General features: G+C 35.5%; 3 protein-coding genes across 4 annotated transcripts in view; 2 read left to right on the top strand and 1 right to left on the bottom strand.

Moving 5' to 3' along the window:
• The first annotated feature begins 1,020 nt into the window (after positions 1–1,020).
• Positions 1,021–7,509, top strand: LOC132124363 (protein FAM234A-like). Of its 2 annotated transcripts, none has more exons than XM_059535380.1 (12): positions 1,021–1,100; positions 2,726–2,995; positions 3,071–3,178; positions 3,427–3,609; positions 4,712–4,857; positions 4,946–5,072; positions 5,145–5,271; positions 5,349–5,489; positions 5,569–5,650; positions 6,367–6,513; positions 6,625–6,718; positions 6,867–7,509. In XM_059535380.1, the coding sequence occupies exons 2-12, from the start codon at positions 2,746–2,748 to the stop codon at positions 7,085–7,087; spliced, it is 1,626 nt and encodes a 541-aa protein (XP_059391363.1). In that variant the 5' UTR covers positions 1,021–1,100; positions 2,726–2,745; the 3' UTR covers positions 7,088–7,509. The 2 variants fall into 2 exon arrangements, with proteins under 2 accessions (XP_059391363.1, XP_059391364.1); XM_059535381.1 differs by having other exon boundaries at positions 1,088–1,224.
• A 1,942-nt stretch (positions 7,510–9,451) lies between these two features.
• The window catches only part of LOC132124418 (trichohyalin-like), a 127,487-nt gene continuing 118,220 nt past the window's right edge, over positions 9,452–18,718 (bottom strand). Inside the window, exon 25 of the mRNA XM_059535413.1 lies at positions 9,452–9,467. The gene's annotated coding sequence lies outside the window, so the exon portion shown is untranslated. The remainder of the gene's footprint in view (positions 9,468–18,718) is intronic.
• Positions 16,286–18,631, top strand: LOC132124400 (cytochrome c oxidase subunit 6B1-like). The gene is made up of 4 exons (XM_059535406.1): positions 16,286–16,450; positions 16,950–17,074; positions 18,189–18,289; positions 18,367–18,631. The coding sequence occupies exons 2-4, from the start codon at positions 16,969–16,971 to the stop codon at positions 18,418–18,420; spliced, it is 261 nt and encodes an 86-aa protein (XP_059391389.1). The 5' UTR covers positions 16,286–16,450; positions 16,950–16,968; the 3' UTR covers positions 18,421–18,631.

Genomic DNA, 18,718 nt, shown 5'->3' with positions numbered 1-18,718 from the left:
CATGTATGAAAATAATGCCCTGTTTTGTTTAACAAAAACTCATATTTCGGTTTAAAACCCCACAACATTTTTCCAAGATGTTTTATTGCTGTTCTTTTATTTTATTTTTACGACAAACAATTTTAAATTTATCCAAGTTTAAATTATATTTACTAAACATTATCATATAATTTGATAATTCTGCTGCCCTTTTGAGAAACTATTTTGGCAAAATGTATGTGACTTTATTGCCAAGAATATTGATGACCAATTTGCGTTTTTATGGAAAGATTTACTATTGGGTCTTGTGAAGGAATATAAAGATAAGTGCAATCAGGTTTCTATAATACATATAATACTTTTAATTGCAAAATTCTATTTTCACAAATGTACATTTTCATGTAAAAAATGTGTTTTTATATTTTTAAAGAAAGAAATGGAACATTTTATTTTATCTATACGATTTTCAATAAAGCAAAATGCGCATACATTTTTTTAAAACTGGTAAACTTTTCAATATCTTTATGTAGATCCTGACTACCCCTGATTAATATATATATATATATATATATATATATATATATATATATATATATATATATATATATATATATATATATATATATATATATATATATATATATATATATATATATATAATTTATGTTTTATAAATGGTTTAAATTACATTGATTAAATAATAATAATAGCCTACTAATTAAATGTATAACAAAACCAATAACATACAAATATATAGTAACATCAATAATATTTAATTTAGCATTAACAACGAATAATTTAAACTAATTGTTTAAGTAATTTATTTTTTAAATTTATTTTAAGTTTTTATTATTCCAAATATTTTTTAGACAACAACCTGACACCAAAATAAGTATTTAAATTTTTGCGTGATGTGTAAAATTAGTTAAACTCTTACTCAACGAGCTTTCTCAATAATTTTACAGTGCAGTAGGTCATTTCACACGACTTTACTTTTTTTCATCTTCATGAAAAATCCATAGTATCAAAATGTTGTTGTTTTTTTTTGGCCCAGTTGTGCTGCCATACGCGGAAGTGTCGCCCACGCACCCAGCAGCGCAGGAGGATCCGTCTTTCACCAGGTTTGTTTTGATCAGACAGTAGTGTGTTTTACCAAAACCATCGCCGTTTAGTTCATTTATTCCGTGTCTGTGTGGTCAACAAGTGACGCTTGCTAATTAAAAGTTGAGAGATCCACTAACTGAGGTCATTTTAACTTATATTTAAGATAAACATATCAAAACAAAACGATCTTGATCACTGTTTCTGTTGTTACGGACATAATTTGTATTTACAGTAGCTAAAGTGTGATTGTTATTTAGTAAGATATATGTTACTCTTTAAAAAAATCATTATATACATATACCACTTGTTTATATTTGTCAGATGTATTAAATGGTGTTGTTTTAGACTATCTGTGCAATCTAAAGCGCGTTTGACAAACAGCTTCTGTCTGGAGGGAAAGCAGCAGGATTAGTTGAGTTAATAATTAATTATTAATTCGGTTGTTTCCTTGAGTGTGATGATGATGAAGTGTGGATTCACACTGCTGTTCAAACGTTTGAGATCACTTAGATTTTTAATGTGTTTTAAAGAAGCCTCTTCTGTTCATCAAAGCTTCATTTATTTGAGCAAAAATACATTAAAATGGTGAAATATTATTGCAATTTAAAATAATGGTTTTCTATTTTAATATACTTTAAAATCAAATTTATTTCTGTGATGTGCAGCTGTATTTTCATCATCATTCCTCCAGTCTTCAGTGTCACATGATCTTCAGAAATCATTCTAATATGATGATTTATTATCAATAATGGAAACAGTTGTGCTGCTGAATATATATATATATATATATATATATATATATATATATATATGGGAATTATTTGGGATTATTTGATGAATACAGCATTTATTTAAAATAGATTTTTTAGCAATGTAAGTCTTCATCACTTTTTATCAATTTAACACATTCCTACTGAATAAAAGCATTAATTTCTATCAACAACAAAAAAAAGGGGAAAAAAAGACAGAACGCACACTTTTAATCGGTAGGTTTATATTGTTACAAAAGATTTATGTTTTGAATAAACACTGTTCTTTTTAACTTTTTATTCATCAAAGAATCCTGTGATAGTATCATAGGTTCCCCAAAAAGAAATATTAAGCAGCAAAAGTGTTTCCAACATTGATAATAAATCAGTGTATTATCATGATTTCTGAAGATCGTGTGACAATAAAGACTGGAGTAATGATGCTGAAAATACAGCTGTGCATCACAGAAATAAATTTTATTTTAAAACATATTCAAATGAATAAATAACTGAGAGATGAACAACTACACGTTCCTCAAAAGCATGATGATTATATTTGAAAAATGATGTTTGGATAATCAAGTAAACCTTAGTAGCTTCAGTCCATCAAGTCTGCGAAACGAGCCGGAGATAGACGTTTGTACAGCTAGATTAAAAAGCCTTTTACTTGCTATAAAAAGTATGATCATGTTGATCATTTAGATTTAGCTGCCTAAGAAATGTATTTCACAAATCTGATACAGTAGGCTTTATAGGGTCAAATTATTAAAAAGTACTCTGGCATACAACATTCACCCAAATATTCAGATTTTCTAACTGTGCTAGTCTCTTGTATTTTCCTCAAAATATAAAATATCTTTTACATCTCATATGTCTCAGCTTGTGTCTTGCAGTGGTGTGGAGCCGGTCTGAGATGGCAGACGCATCAGAGCGAGGTTTAGAGGCGGAGCCTCTGAAGGGGGAAGTGGCAGAAGGGGGCGTGTCTAAGGAGAAAAGCTGCACAGAGAAGCTGGGCATGTCAAAACTGTTGAGTTGGCGCACAGCTGCATTCCTCTTCTCTCTCTTCCTGTGCCTGGTGGTTGTTTTTGCCTTTTCATTCATCCTTCCCTGCCCCGTACGGCCGCAGTACCTGTCCACCTGGAACCACACGCTACCTGACGCAGGTGAGCCACCTGAAAAGCTCACTAGAAGCGTTCATGCATTCCTGACTGGAAGCTGAATGTGTTTCTCTCCTATAGCCACGTATGATTTCCTGGCTGTAGAGGACGCCAATGAAGACAAAGCCTTGGATGTGTTCTTCATCTACAAGGATGGTGAAGCCAGCCGTAACACATGTCTGAGTCAAAGTAGGCCCAAAAACACACATGCACAAACCCGCTTACTGTTGTTTCTAGAGATAAAGACAAATCTATTATTCAATAGAAAAAAAATGCAAGTCATACATTTTTTTAAAACACCTCGAAAGCATCTTAAAAGAAGTTTATATAAGTTCTCATGCATTTGTTTTTCAAACCTTCTGAAGTGAGAATATTCAAGTCAACATGCTGCTGCTGTATTGTGTGTTATGCTGCCTGAAATAATGTTTCTTTTTCAGATTTATCAATCCCGTGTCTGGTTTTAACGGCTGTTGATGGCACAGATGGGAAGACACTTTGGGAACGACCTCTAGCTGCTGAATTGGATTGGCTGGAGTGTGGTGTAAAGGGCCTTGGACTTCAAAGAACAGGCTGTCTGGTGGCTCACGCGGACAATCTCACAGCTATCGATAAAAAGACAGGTACAGGATTTATTACACACACGAGAACATCACTAAGAAAATAGTACTGTGTATCTGAAACAGTATTGTTCAAAAGATTACTGGTAAGGGTTTTTAATGTTTTTGAAAGAAGTGTCCAATGCTTATCAAGACTGCATTTATTTGATTAAAAATAGAGTAGGAAATGAAAAAAAGAAATATTTTAATAATTGAAAATAACTGTTTTCTTTGCAAATGTGTTTGAAAATGTAATTTATTTCTGTGATGCAAAGCTGTATTTTCAGCATCATTCCTCCAGTCTTCAGTGTCACATGATCTTCAGAAATCAGAATAATATGAGAAAACATTTTATTTTTTATATTTTTGAGGTTAACCGAGACAAACCTTGATTCTTTGATGAACAGAAAGTTCAAAAGGGCAGAATTTATTTATAACAAAAACATTTGTAACATTGCAACAGGGTCTCATTTGTTAACATTAAGTTAATGCATCAATTAACAATAACCAAACAATTTTTACAGCATTTATTAACCTTCGTTGATGTTACTTGGTAATGGTAACATTTGTTATTTTACAGTGCTAACTATTAAATGTTGAGATTAACATAAATGCTGTATAAGTATTGTTCATTGTTAGTTCATGTTAACAATTGTAAACCAATGAAACCTTATTTTTCAGTGTTAGAGAAATCTTTTGTAATATTATAAATGTCTTTACTGTCACTTTTGATCAAAATAATGCATCCCTGCTGAATAAAACTATTATTTTATTAAAATAAATAAATAAATAAAAAAGTGCCTAACAACGCCCCTTAGCTGTTATACATTTGTAGTAAGGTTTCACAGAATAAAACTGAGCAAATAAACTGTAATGATATTAACAAAAAACCAACCAACCAAAAAACAATGTGGTTCCTTAGAATCAGGTGAGGTTCTAATAGTGGTTGCCTAGCAACACACTGAAGTAAACAAAGGTGTGTGTTGTTTGTGATGTAATCAACAACAGCTTTGAACTCAGCTCAGCCAATCAGAATCAAGGACAGGAACTATCTCTTTTATAAATATGGTTTTATCACAGTGCTTTTTGTCCAAATCAGAAAAGTGCAACTATTTTGATGTTCCAGGTGAGGTCAGGTGGCAGCGCTCGCGTTCCACTGTGCTGAATGGAAATCTCCCACTCATCAGTTTTCCGGATCTGAATGCTGATGAAGCAGAGGACTTTGCAATACTTTCATATAATCCTGAAGCGCCATCATTCACATCCATACCAGTACGACACACACACACGCACACATATTTAATAACACCTGTCTGAGGACTGTGTGATAGTGTTCATTATGATCTGTTCCCTCTGTTAGCTGGTGTTTTTCTCAGGGAAGTCCGGGGAACAGATCGGCTCAGCCGTGTCTGTTGATGGGAACGGTGTGTTTGGTCACCAGCAGTTCAAAACAGCCAGTGGTGCTCCATACCTGCTGTTACTCTCAAGTGAGTAGAGGATTTTAGCTAAAAAGGTTCTTCTTCATGTCCCTGACCTCTAGTGTGTTTCTCTCTCCACAGAATCTGGGCTCTACGCAGTCAGTCTGCGACGTCTGGCATCTCTGGCCGGTCTGGAGTCAGCGCTGAAGGATGAGAAAAGCTGGGAGGAAAAATCGGACACACACACTGGATTGATCTCCCTCTATCAGTAACACACATCAGGGATTAAACCTTATCCACGTCTTTTCTTGGATTTCCATTCTCATGATGTTCTGTGTGTTCTAGGTTTGATTCTCTGAAGCGTGTGATGGTTGTTCCTGCCATTAGTTCTCCATCGCTGCTGGTCCAGACGGCCTCCAGCGTGTCTCTGCTGAACACAGACAAACTGAAGATCACATGGAGCACCAACACCAGCGCTCTGCTCAGGTGCCATTAAACACACTGATCCAAACCTGTGATGGTATCTGTGTGTGTTAAACTGATTTATTCCTGTGTGTTTGTCTAGTGTGCCAACATTTGGGCAATTCGACAAAGATGGAATTCCAGACATAATGATAGAGGAAGACATCGGCAATAAAACCAAAAGAGTAAGTGAGCATTGAGGATTACTGATAATAATTTGAGGTGTTATATATAGTTGTGTGTGTGTGTGTATCTGTATACACTTTTTTGCTAGTTTTAATCATATGTAAAAACCATACCGTTCAAAAGTATGGGGTCAGTAAGATTAAAAATAATAATAATTTATAGTAATACTTTTATTCAGCAAGAATGCATTCAATAGATCAAAAGTGGCGGTACAAATTTTAAAAAGATTTCTTTTTCGATTAAATGCCGTTCTTTTGAACTTTGTGTTCATAAAAGAATCCTGAAAAAAAAAATATATCACAATTTTCACAAAAATATGAAGCAGCACAACACAAAGTAATAATAATCAGAAATGTTTCTTGAGCAGCATATTATTCTGATTTCTGAAGATCATGTGACACTGAAGACTGGAGGAATGATGCTGAAAATACAGCTTCACATCAAAGGAAATATTATATTTTAAATGATTCAAATAGAAAATAGTTAATTTAATTAAAAAAATGTTAAACTTTTTTTTAAAAAATGCTTTAAAAATCATATGAAATGTAAAAAAAAAATGTGATTATGCAATAATATGTGATAAAAAAAAATTTAAAACACTGACCCCAGGTGTTTAGTGCATGTATATATTATCAATCTATCTATATATCTATCTATCTATCTATCTATCTAATGATATAGATTAGATTAAAGGTATATATGTGGTGTGTTTTAGGTCTTGGTTCTCAGTGGAAGCTCTGGGGTCGTCCTGTGGGAGATGAACCTGTTGTTCTGGACTCCGAATCCTCGTCCTGCGTCTGTCCTCACATTGAACACTTACTCAGTTTTCATGCTCTGGGGACAGAGTCAAGGCAGCCAGACCGTAAGAGCCAAGACATATTCACACAAACACACACCTGCAGAAATAAACCACTGATGTGTGTGTGTGTGTGTGTGTGTGTGTGTGTGTGTGTGTGTTTTTGACGATACTCAGAATGAGATGCATTCATCATTCCTGCTGCATCCTCGAAATTCCCAACTCCTGCTTGAAAAAAGACATCCTGTACAGAACATCATCTCTTTTAAGGGTATCTCCTTTTCCCAAATGTTTTATTGCATTGAAAATCGTTGATCATGATCATTTTCTCTCTTTATTGCACACTGTTTCTGCTACTGTTGCTTTAAGGCATATGTAGGTTTGTTAAAGAAAAGAATCATCTTTCTGTATTTGTGTAGCGATGCTGTTGGAGCGAGGACGTCACGCCTGTTACGTCGTTCTGACGGGACCAGATGGACAGCAGCATGTAGGACCAGACGAGATGGAGACGGTCATTCTGACTAAGCACAAGATCAAGGATGACGTGTCGGAGAGCGTTGCTCTGAGAGTATCAGCTGATGAATCCAGCACTGAAGAGGAAGTGAAGCAGGAGTTCCACAGGCTGCGCTTTAGCGATTAAACTTTTCTGAAACACAGTTTATATTTAAACACTCATTTTCAACCCAAAGGTCATATAGGCCAAAAAAAAGAAACCGTGGCTGCATGTAGAATTTGAAATCCAAATCATCCACATGTATCTGTTAATCTGATCTAGTTAAAGCTGCTTAAGAACGATGTCATAAAACCTAAGATGCTTTTATTAGAAACCAAACCAAATCATATCAACTTCATTTAGAAGTTACAAACTTGCTGCATTATTTTATAACAATCATAAACTACTGTAAAGCATTTCAGATGATTTTTACATAAGGCCAGGGACTATCAGGGACTAGATATATATATTTATAATGATCAGGGATTTCATATAAAGGTGAATCTCATGGAGAACAGTCTGGGTCATGACAAATATGAAAATAAATGAATGAGTAGTTTACCCAAAAAATGAATATTTGATGAAAATGTGATGAGTTTGTTTTTTCATCAGATTTGGAGAAATGTAGCATTGCATCTCTTGCTCACTCATCTGCAGTGAATGGGTGCCGTCAGAATGAGAGTTCAAACAGCTGATAAAAACATCACAATAATCCACAGGACTCAAGAGATGCAATGCTACATTTCTCCAAAATTGTTGAATCTACATCTTTGATGGACTAAAGAGGAGTATGTTTTCAGCTCATTTAAATTTTTTTTTAGGTGAACTTTTCCTTTAAATGTCATAAAAGTAATGCCACGATCTAAAAATGTAATCATCCTAAAAATGGTTTTAATTTTCTTTTGCTAAATCTAATTTATTTATTTTTTTCCAGTGGATTTTGCTATGAAATAGACGTGGACATGAGTTTCATGAGATTCATGTTTGTATCATTGTGCTGTTTTCACTGTATTCTGTTGTAGTGGAGTGAAGCCTTGATTAACGCTATAACGGAGGAGTTTACACAATGCACATTGTGTTTCATACACACTAAGAATTTAGCTGCATTTTACAGCAAAAAAAAAACGAATGCATATTGTATATTTGCGGCGCAGTGTCTCAGGGCTTTGTTTGTTGGGATGGAGACGCTGTGTCTCTTTAAATTCATTGCTTGAAGAGTTTGGGTGAGTCAAAACAAAGTGATTGTAAGTGTTCTGCTGTTTCATGCTGCTGCTGTTGTTAAAGATGCACCTTCACGTCATTCACTGTGATGTTTTGATAGCAGGGAGGACTATTATCACTTAGTGCTGTACATTAAGTGCCTTAAACAGGGACCTACAATCACTGTTATGAGTAATATACTGTGGTTTTTAATCATATCTACAAAATGTGGGTTTCATTTAAAGTGGGCTGTGGGAACTGTACCTTTAGTTTACTGTAGCTTTATGTCATGTTCAGTTTTCTGTGCATCATCTGTAGATCAGGACGATCAGCTGCACCAAAATAACATGACTCTGCATCTAAAGGAGCCAAATGAAACACTGGATTCAGTTACAGGTGTAGGAGATGAACATGTTTAAAATAAATCAGCTTACTTTGATGGACTGTAGTTATAGCCAGAGGTTTATTGTTTTTAACTGGTTTAGATGGTTTTGTAAACCTGTAGAACAGGTCGCTTGTGCCATTTTCTGTCTATATTTGAGAAAACTAAATGATTTAATTGTTACACTGTGTAATAAATACTGTAGAATGCATTCAGTGCTATTGTTTTTGTTTTGTTTTTTGGAATCCTTAATGCAGTTTATTTCTTGTTTATTTTTATCTTCTTATCTCATGCATATTCAAGACGTCACACTTTTCTCATGAATATATATTAGGTCATGCCTGCTTAATATTCATAAGCCAAGTTTCCAGCATAGTCATTTAGTTATTCCCCTTCTGCTATATTATTCAATACGCTATTATACAATATGCACTATATGCCATTAAAAACAAATTAGGAAATTTTATTTAATAATATTAAGATTTAATAAAATTATATTCATATTTAATAAGATTAATACAACAACATTACCGTGATATAACGTATGAAATATCTGTTATTAATTTCTGCCTATTTTTTTTAAGTGACGTCAGTAAAGCTGATGCGTACATAGCGTGCATGTTTTAAACGAGTCACATGACGTTCGTGTACCGCGCAATCCCGGTCTCTGTCACATGCACGCGCAGGTCGCGCACTGTACGCATACAGTAGGTTCATGAAGGTTTACTGGACCACAGAGACTATGGGGTTAGAATTGTTGCTTTATTCCAAATAAATAGATTATGATCCACAAATAAATGTAACAAGATTCACAAAAATATATCAAATTCACAAATAAATGTACAGAGTTTCACAAAAAAAAATAAAACTCACAAATAAATAAAATGAGATTTGCAAATAAAAATATATATATTTACAAATGTGTTTAATGTCACAAACACAACTCTACCTGGTATTTATTTGTGAACCGCTGTCTGTGCATTTGTAAATCACTGCACGCATTTGTGGATCGGTTCCTGTGCATTTGTGGATTTGAAACACTTCTAGCGTCGACGTGCAGATAAATCCACAAATAAGTGGACTCCACCCACCGTTTACTCAAGCCAATCAAATAACGGCCACATTGAGCTGACCAATCGTAGCACGTTATCGCTTCAACCAATCACGTTTTGGCTTAAATCCGGGGGGGCGGGGCGTCTTGCCTGATCGGCCATGTTGTGCGTACTTGTCTGTAACATTACTTGTGGACTTGTGAAATGTCATCAGTCGCTGCCCAAGTACTGTTTCCCTTTTCAAAGTTCACATCTAGCCAAGTCCAGTTCAAATCCCCGGATGTGTTCTTGCTCCGCTCCTTTTACCGAGGATGCATGGAGAGGTGACTTGTGCGGACTTGATACGGGCCATAACCCAGAATTCAGCTCGAACCAGGTTAGCATCAATGGCGGAGGAGAAAACTCACAACTGTAAGTTATACATTTCGAAATACTATTGTTGTTTTATCACAAAATGTAACGTAGTTCTAAGAGCTTTGATGCCAGAATGTTGTTTAAACTTCAAAGCTACCGTCGAATTTTAAGGAACTATTTGAAAATTTGCTCAGACGATTTCGTTACGAGTTGAAAAGTAGCCTAACCCTCGGCAAGTCCTCCTAAAAAGTAGCTAGGCCCTGTAACATTTTGTAAAATATGGGGCTGCCTGTGTTGATTCTGTAGTGGATAAACATTTGATATATTTTGCTTTGGGTATATCTAATGGGCAATTGTTTTGCCTGAGGGAAAAGTTTCCTAACTAACGTTTGCCTAACGATACTTATATCAAATGCAAACCTTATTTTAGAGTGCTCTTGTCATTTTAACCAAATAGTTTGCTTGTCTTTATTTAAATTTTTTTTACAAATTCTTTTATAATTGTATTATTTTTCATCAACTTAAATTAAGCATTATTTTTTATCAAGGGACTGCTGAGGAAACTCGGGCCTTGATAGAGTGGCGGGCGGCCAACGAAAGGCTTTTCACCGGGAGGCGCAATTCCTCCAAAAGTTGATGGGAGTGAGTATTCATTTTGAGTGCTTGTATAATTCCCTGCATGTCTGAAGGTTTGGAGCTAGATTTGGACAGTCTTCATCCATAAAAATGAATACGTTATTGAAGTGGAATCATGTAAATCTTTATGGTTTTGTTTTGCCTATAGGCATTTTGTTCCACTTCTGGTTTGGCCATAACTGCCAAACAGGCAAAGAAAAAATTGAATAACCTAAAAGATAAATACAAGGTAATCTGCCTGTTTCTCTACTTTCTGTTACTGAAAGAGGCTTACCAAGATGTGTGTAAAGACTTTCCGGTCATATTTGAAACCTAACATAGATGCATTGGCCCTTACATTTTATTTTGTAAAATGTAGTTTACTCCGTTTACATTGTTTACTCTGAGACTGTAAAAAGAATAGTTCACCCCAAAATGAACATTCTGCCATTCACCTACAATTTTAAGTTGTTTCACACCTGTATACACTATTTATTTATTCTTTTTTTTTTTTTTTTGCTTTACACAAAGGAAGAATATTTGTAACCTAAGAGTTCTGGGGCACCACTGACATGTGTAATTTTTTGGTGCCTCAAACTGTTAGGTTACAAAAATTCTTAAGAATATCTTCCTCTGTGTAGAGCAAAAATAAAAAATGTCTAAAAGTGTGGAACAACGTGAGGTGAGAACATGACAGCATTTTGCTTTATTTCAGGAGCTTAGGGACCCACCCACAGGAAAAGGGGTAGAGGCCGGTAGTGTGACTGCTGCCACCTGGCAGTGGTACACTGCAATGGATGCTGCACTCCAGGGGCAGCACTCGAGTTGTTGCATCAAACCCACTGCCACTACAGGTGGCTCAGTCAGCACACCAGGTTCAGCCCCTTCTGTGGAAGCCAGGAGTAGCCAGCAGTCAAGAAAGAGGCGACGGGACAGCCAGGCTCTTCTTTAGTTTCTAAAAAACAGGCAGAGAGGGAAGAGGAGAGGGAGAGAGAAGCATTGGCGAGAGAAGAGGAGAGAGAGAGGGCAGCAACAGCCAGAGCAGAGACATATTTCTCTTTTAGAAAAACTTAATAAATTCTAAATTAATGTTGTATTTAATGATAAATGATTTTATATAGATTATTTGAATAAAAAAAAATAAAAATGAATGTTTCAATTTCAACCCTGGCAAATCATTGTTATAGCAACAGTGTATTCTTTATATTTACAACAAAAACACAAATAATATAAAATAATGTAATATCCAATGTCTATAGTGGTATACAATTATTTACAATCATGCAGTTAAATCTCAAGAAGAACATACCAACATTAAGAAAACGTATAAATGTATCTATACCCATCTACTTGCACATTTATTCATACCTATCTTTCTAATTAATGTCATAGCTATTTCAACTGTTTATGTTGCTCTTTTAATGAACATGACAACATCTGGAAAGGTTTACTGTCTAGATGTAGTACTGTTCAGTTAGACACCCAGGCAGTTCCACGGGAGAAGAAAGCTGAGCAGCCAGACGTCCTCGGAGATGGTTCCCTGATAGGTCCCTCTCACCCACTGCTGCATTCTCACCATCCTCGCGGTCTTCTTGTCCTTGGCTTTCCTCCTCCTCCTCCAAGAGATCACCTCCCATCACACAGATGTTGTGGAGGATACAACAGGCACCAATCACCTTTGGGGCGAACAGTGGCCTGATCTCTAGGGCCCGCAAGAAAATTGCATGCCAGTGAGTTTTTAACATCCCAAAAGTGCGCTCGATGATGTTCCGTGCTTGTGCATAATGCCTGTTGTATCGGGCTTCAACTTGGCCTGTTAATCAAAAATCGTGTAGAAAATGTGTAGTGTATTGCAAATTCATAACAGTAAAAATTTGGTTTATCGTGTGTGTGTGTCTGTCTGTCTGACATAAAAAAAGTGTTCTTACTTGCGACAGGCTGGCGGTATGGGGTCATGATTGCAATAGGATGCTGCAAGCAAGGGTATCCCCCATCTCCCAAAAGATAGTATCCAGCTGGTGAATACAAAGCCTGCTGGTACATTGGTGATCTGCGCAGCACAAGGGCATCCTGTACAGAGCCTGGATTGCCAATATACACATCTATAAATATGCCTTTAGCATCACAGGTGCCCTGTAGAATGATGGAAGGGAAGATCTTTCTATCTATGTAGCATCTTTTTTGTGGCATTGCAGGAGGAACAATCCTGATGTGGCACCAGCAGCACAGCGGAATGCCTCATGGCCAGCAAGGCCCCCCACCTCATCCATTTCCTCTGCTTTTGGAAAATGAATAATTTTGTGGAGGATGGTCATCATCTCCTCCACAACATTGTGAACAGTCCTACAAACTGTTGAAAGTGGCATGCTGAAGTCATCTGATGTGACCCTGTAGGATGCTCAACAGGCAAGCCAATAAACCGTAACAAGTACTTCAATTTCACGGCTCCATCCATGGGCTTTTTGACGGGGCAGCATCTGTACCAGCATGTTGATGCTGTTCCTGGAGAGCCTGAAAGCTGGCTTTAAATCCTCTCCAGAAAAAAACTTGACCAGGATTGGTACCTGGTCATTGATCTGTGAATACCTGCGAGTGGGACTTTGTTCCTGTTAAAATATATAGATAATATATTAAGAATGTTTTTACTTTTGTTGTATTATGTATTTGTTATATGTATTGCTTTTAAAAAGTTGTTACTATATGTACTGTCGTTGCATTGTATTTATTATATTTTTGGATTTAATATAAGTTATATACTCAGTTGTTTTAAGGATTTTGTCTAAAATTTACTAAAATCTGCCATAATTAAATCTCCCTCTAACATTTGCTCTTTTCGTGAAGTATCTCTTTATACTCTATTTCGGTTTCATTCATTTATTGATAAGCTCTAGCACAACATTCATCCCAGAGTCTAAAAGTTGTAGCCTATATGATTATTATAGATATTAAATTGTCCTGTTTGTGTTAATGCAGTAATATGATGTGCACCTAGCTATATAAAGATGATAAACTATAAACTTATTTGAGCACCACAAAGACAAATAAAAGGTGTGTGAAGTGTAAGCTAGTTAATTTAAATGTTATCAACTGTCAAACCTATTGTACTTGTCAGTTTATTTGGTATACTGAAAAATCTAATGTTGTCTCATTACATCCCTGCAATAGTTTACATAACTTTTTGTGAGATAGTACTTTGTAGTCTGTTGATAGGGTGCCTATATGATACATTATAATACATTTTTATTATGACTTTTCATTTGGATATACCTAACTAAGTCCACATAAGTATATGGGCAGTTTATGAAGAAAGAATAATTAGAAAAACGTACAATACTAGAGAGACATGCTAATATGGCACGTCTCTTCGCCATCCTCCGCTGCATCCTGGCTTTTCTTTGAAGGATTTGTCTCCTCCGTTCGGCAGCCTCCTCTTCAGCATCTTGATAAATAGCGATTGCAATGGCAATCCTAAGCTGTTCCATTTTGATTTACACTTATTTACAATTGATTTACACTTTTCAACCGTATTATTTAAATTGTAGCTGAGTGGGTTTATTGCTAGATTGTTCTTAATGAAAAGAGGCAGTTGTTTCCACATATTTTATTTATTTTGAACGACGTAAATATAATCACAGTATTAATGTTACCTGAACCACATATTAATGTTTAATAGTTTTTAAAATAAAAAAGAGACAGTCGTTTAATATTATATTCAATTTCATTATAAATATAAAGTGAAAATAATCAGAGTAGGTAAATATTAGTTTTTTAATACTAATATATTTAATATATTGAAAATAAAAAAGAAGTTAATTCAAGTAAAACATGCATGCTGAGTGAAGCTATCAAGTACGCTGCCGTTCCATTTGTAGAATGACTGGACTCGCGTCCTCCCGTCCTCGAGAGTTCGTTCTTCTGAGTCCAACTTGGCATGTCCAAACTCGGAAGGACGGAAGTCCAGACTCTGCGAACTTGGTATTGAGAAATGCCCTGACTGTCTGTTGTTGGTCTCAAGTTCGGTGTCTATTCCCGCAGTTCCCCTGGCTGTAAGCCAAAACGTGATTGGTTGAAGCGATAACGTGCTACGATTGGTCAGCTCAATGTGGCCGTTATTTGATTGGCTTGAGTAAACGGTGGGTGGAGTCCACTTATTTGTGGATTTATCTGCACGTCGACGCTAGAAGTGTTTCAAATCCACAAATGCACAGGAACCGATCCACAAATGCGTGCAGTGATTTACAAATGCACAGACAGCGGTTCACAAATAAATACCAGGTAGAGTTGTGTTTGTGACATTAAACACATTTGTAAATATATTTTTTTTATTTGCAAATCTCATTTTATTTATTTGTGAGTTTTAATTTTTTTTGTGAAACTCTTTATATTCATTTGTGAATTTGATATATTTTTGTGAATCTCGTTACATTTATTTGTGGATCATAATCTATTTATTTGGAATAATGCAACAATTCTAACCCCATAAGTGACAGCAAATGCAAGACAATACGTATTAGTGTGCGAAGAAAATGCAAAGACCATCGGAAGTGAATTATTGATTTATTCGAGCGTTCGCTGGTGTTCGTTTATGAGCTACTGACGGGTTTATGGAGACGTTTAATTCAGTTTAATTAGCATCAATGTCAGACTGTTAAACGCATCTCCTAGTGAATGAACGTGAGAAGGGCAAACTCGTGGCGGGGGAGCTGTAAACACTAGAAAACACCATGCTGTTGACATGCAGTCATAATAACGACATGCATTATGTGCCTTTCAGTAACTCGCAAACAGTCCATCATTGCATGAATGTGGTCATCATTCTGGTTTGGTCAGTTGATGCCATCTGAGCTGCATGCCAAAATATTTATCACAGCACTGGGGCATTGACTGGGAATGATTCAAAGCGTCCACAAGGTCATAAGCCCACAAAAATCTTTCCATTTTTATTTATAAAAGGTAAGAGGCCCAGAGCACCAGTCAGACTTCCTAGAAAGACCCTTGTTTGTCATACTTGAAGCTATTTATGGACTCTAAGCACATGCATCTTTTTGTTCACGTTTATTTATAGCGCTTTTCACAATACAAATCGTTGCAAAGCAGTTTTACAGAAAATTAGTTTCTAAATTGTATTTAGGAGTAGCCAATCAGCCAAGACGATGTCCATACGGCAGAAATGTACAGTAAAAAAATAATGCAGTTAACAGTACAGTTAATGACATGACTAGTCAACATTTAAAGAGGATCCAAACCTTTCATCAAAGTTGTCCTAAAACTTGAAAACTTTTTTTGATCCACTTAAAATGTTGACTATTGTATTCAAGCAAACTGCGATCAAACTTCTAGTAGAGTTTATATTTTCTTTTTCCAGATTTGATTTTTTATTATTTCTGAAACAAGCAATAATTGGCGCCAGAATTGTAACGTTTTTGTTACAACGTTCTATTTAAGAACGTTCGTTCATAACTTTGTTCTGAGAACGAGATAGTGTATAGAAATCAAGCAAGATGCCAAAATAACACCCCTAACTAAGCAAAACGGGAAGGCATTGATCTTTACAATAAACATGCAGATTCTCTCCAGTTAAACGTTAACCTGCTGTAGTGCACGGAAATGACCTGTTTGCTCTTCTCAAGGTTACATGACTTCACATAAAATAAATAAATAGTTAAGCAATTCATCTGCTGTGTTTCTTTGCATGTGCGCTTTTGAGTGCTCCTTCCTGGAGTTCTAGTCACATCCTATTGTGATCGCATCTCATTTGTTTCAATGTGACCCGAGTCCGCCATACTGAGAGTAAAGGACTGCACGCCAGCGCTCAAGTGCACTTAACATCACACACAGCTAGTGAACCAACGAGGATTGTCTGTCACTCAACAAAAGTCACTTCGCACAGCCAGCCGCCTAAGACAGGTAAACACAGGTAAAACACTCAATAACGTGTGACAAATGAACGCTTTCTCTTTAAAATGCGCGTTATTCTCTGTGGGAATAAGATTCTCATTCTCATTTTAAAAGCGAAAGTGTTTAACAATGTGATGCGGAAGGCATCGACCATCTCGGATCTTTTTTGAAATGGTGCAAAACTAATAAATGAACGGAATGATCTATGAAACACAACACCTTTATAAATGCGCATTTTTGTAATTTTAATTAAATATTTACTTATGTGCATAACTATACCTTCTAAGAGTACTTCCTGTCCTATCATAGAGCTAATATAAATGCATTAGTCTCGTGACCCATGTTTTATTACTATTATTGATTTATTTTTCCATGATGAAGATCTAGTAATTCAGGTGGAGTTGTGGATATATCTGGGTATTTTTCTGAACAGGCTATGTCTTGGCATTGCACAGCGTGCTGAAATCATTCATGTACGGCTGAATTATGATAGATGCATGTATTTTAGTTTATCTGAATTAAGAGTCATGGCCGAAGACATTCAGCAGAAACTGGAGAAGTACCGCACGGCGCCCTTTGACGCCCGCTTCCCGAACCAGAACCAGACCAGAAACTGCTGGCAGAACTACGTGGGTGAGTTATTTTTAGGAGGGGAATTATTTAGACAGTAAGTTATCCATGCGCATGTAATCCACTGTAAGTCTTGGCCTGTGCTGGTGCAACCACCAGTGTAACTGCGAGGTGCCTCGACATTTTTAAAGTAATTAATGTCAGTAATGTGAATGTTTTTTTTTTTTGGCTGTTTAAAAACATTTTTAACAACTTTTTGTGTACCACCCAAGAAGAAAATGTAACGTAAAAATGTAGCGTAAGGTTTACATTCAAGGTTTACCGTTGCCATGGTTAACTCGCAATGTTTTGAATCTGCGCTTTTCTTAACTATGGAAACTTATTTATTCAACACGGTAAAAACGGTAATTGCAAATCTTAGTTTTCCTTTTCCTTAGTTTTCGACCCAATTCTGAGTCGCAAATACTTTTTTTTTTAATTCCGTTGTGGAAATAAGCTCACATGCTAACCACGTTTGTGATTAATTAATAAAATAATATATGAAACATAAGCCAACACTAATCGCTTGACAAATTAGGATCAGCAAGATTTATTTTTTTAAATAAGGAATATTTTTATTTAGTGCTTTAAAATTGATTAATCGTGATTAATCGCTTTCAAAATAAAAGTTTGTTTACATAATATATGTGTGTAAAGTTTATATTTACAGTGTATGTCTATATAAATAAACACACATATTTATATTTAAGAAATATTTACATGTGCGTATATATATATATATATATATATATATATATATATATATATATATATATATATATGTTTTACTGTATTATTTTACTTTATTTTTAATTAAATAAATGCAGCCTTGTTGAGTGAAAGAGACTTTAAGAAACTTTAAGAAATATTTTATTAATAATTAATATAAATTGTAAAACAGTAAATTAATTTTCTTTATCAAAAAATTGCATAAAGAAAAAATTTAAAAAAGGAGATTTCGTGCATTTTTCTGTCATTGTCATGAGATATATTTTCCTACTTTTTCTTTTTAAGAGTAATGTGAAATTAAACCTGTACTTGTTCTTTATTTTTATTTTTTTTGTATGTTTTTTTAGAAATACCATTGTACCATGTCCTTAAAACACAGTAATCTATGGAATCTATTTAATTTATCTAGATTTTTATCGCTGTCAAAAAGCTCTGGATGCCAAAGGTGTGGACACCGCTCCATGTGACTGGTACAAGAGGGTCTACAAATCTCTCTGCCCTCTATCCTGGGTAAATATTCTTTCCTCACCAATCTCTGCTAGCACCATGAAGGTCATTTACTCTCAACATTTTCATGTGTCGCTCAGATTGAGAAATGGGACACTCAGAGGGAAGATGGAACATTTCCAGGAAAGATCTGAAGAGCACACAGTCTCCAAAGAACTGCATCAGGGGAACCGAAACACATCTGTCTGTGGTATCATCTCACCCCGGCCGAGCAGGGCCTTATCAATGTTTGTCCAAAAGTGCTCCTGTCAGGCTGGAGGATGAGATCGATTATTAAATTCATTCCTTATTTAAATGAAAGTGTTGCAGATTCTACATTAAAATGTCTCAGGCTTTGAAATGTGATTTTGTTGTGGCGTGCTTCATGGAGTCTCAGTCAACAGCAATCATTTTGGCATAAAACTTGGCATCCAATGCATATTACACAAACCA

This window comes from Carassius carassius, chromosome 42, assembly GCF_963082965.1.
Source record: "Carassius carassius chromosome 42, fCarCar2.1, whole genome shotgun sequence".
Lineage (NCBI taxonomy): Eukaryota > Metazoa > Chordata > Actinopteri > Cypriniformes > Cyprinidae > Carassius > Carassius carassius.
Note: the sequence above shows the minus strand (reverse complement) of the source record. Positions and strands in the feature narration are given on the sequence as shown.